At 25.0% G+C, this 988-nt stretch overlaps 1 protein-coding gene across 1 annotated transcript; it reads left to right on the top strand.

Moving 5' to 3' along the window:
* Positions 1-532: 532 nt before the first annotated feature.
* Positions 533-988, top strand: PVX_134260 (variable surface protein Vir12, truncated; the record flags this gene model as incomplete). The annotated part of the gene is made up of 2 exons (XM_001612309.1): positions 533-559; positions 703-988. Coding segments are annotated over 2 exons (313 nt in total), but the record flags the coding sequence as incomplete, so codon positions are not given.

Genomic DNA, 988 nt, shown 5'->3' with positions numbered 1-988 from the left:
GAACATGAACATTTTTAAGTTTGATACAATCCCATAAAATTCACAAACTAGTATATATATTGATTTTTTTATGGAGCAAAATATTACCTATATGCAAAATTATAAAGCATTAAATGGATATTTTAAATACGTGTTTTAATATGCCTTTTACAGTTTATTTTTAGCCATAAAATAAAATGAATTGTTTCATATTGTAGCAAAAAATTGATCTGAGCCTTATTTGTCCACTAAAATTTGAAAAAACTTTAGCAGTAAACAGTGTTATTTTTTACATGATGTCTTATATTCGTTTAATTCAAAGATTGTTTTTATAAATTTTAAGTATTTGTTCTGTTTTATAGTAATAGACATATTGTAAATATTATCTATGCTATATTTAAGATCAAATCGTATTAATTTTTATTCGCCTTCTAAAATTAGTGTGAAGGATATGTAAACATATGCCGAAAGTTATCTGAGTTTATTATATAAACAGATGCGTGCATAGAATGGCTCTTTGTTATATCATACAATATTAATAAACCAAGACAAAATGGATGCCTTAACGAGGGAAGAATGGGTAAAATTTCATATTTTATTAAAAGCGTTTTAAAAATATTATTACTTGGACAACATCGAAATCGCGTAAATTGGAGTTAAATGTTCTTCACTTAAAATAAGTACTTAAGTATTGAAATAATTTATTTTTTTTTTACTTTGCAGGATCGTCTTTCAAAGGATTCYCATTTAAATAAAAAATATGAAGAATTTGAAAAAAATGTAAGGGATAGTAGTACAATCAGTAATGTGTGCGATTCATTAAATATCACTTATACTAAGATTACGAAAGAACTTTGTAATAAAGTAGCCGCAAATTTAAAGTATGTATATGACATAAAGGAAGAGGACAAAAAAAAAAATACTTGTCKRCTATACAAATACTGGACATATGATCAAATGTGGAAATTTCTTGGAAATAATAAGGATCCTAATCATGTAAAAAGTGTTA

This window comes from Plasmodium vivax, genomic scaffold (genome assembly GCF_000002415.2).
Source record: "Plasmodium vivax scf_3652 genomic scaffold, whole genome shotgun sequence".
Classification (NCBI taxonomy): Eukaryota; Apicomplexa; class Aconoidasida; order Haemosporida; family Plasmodiidae; genus Plasmodium; species Plasmodium vivax.
Note: the sequence above shows the minus strand (reverse complement) of the source record. Positions and strands in the feature narration are given on the sequence as shown.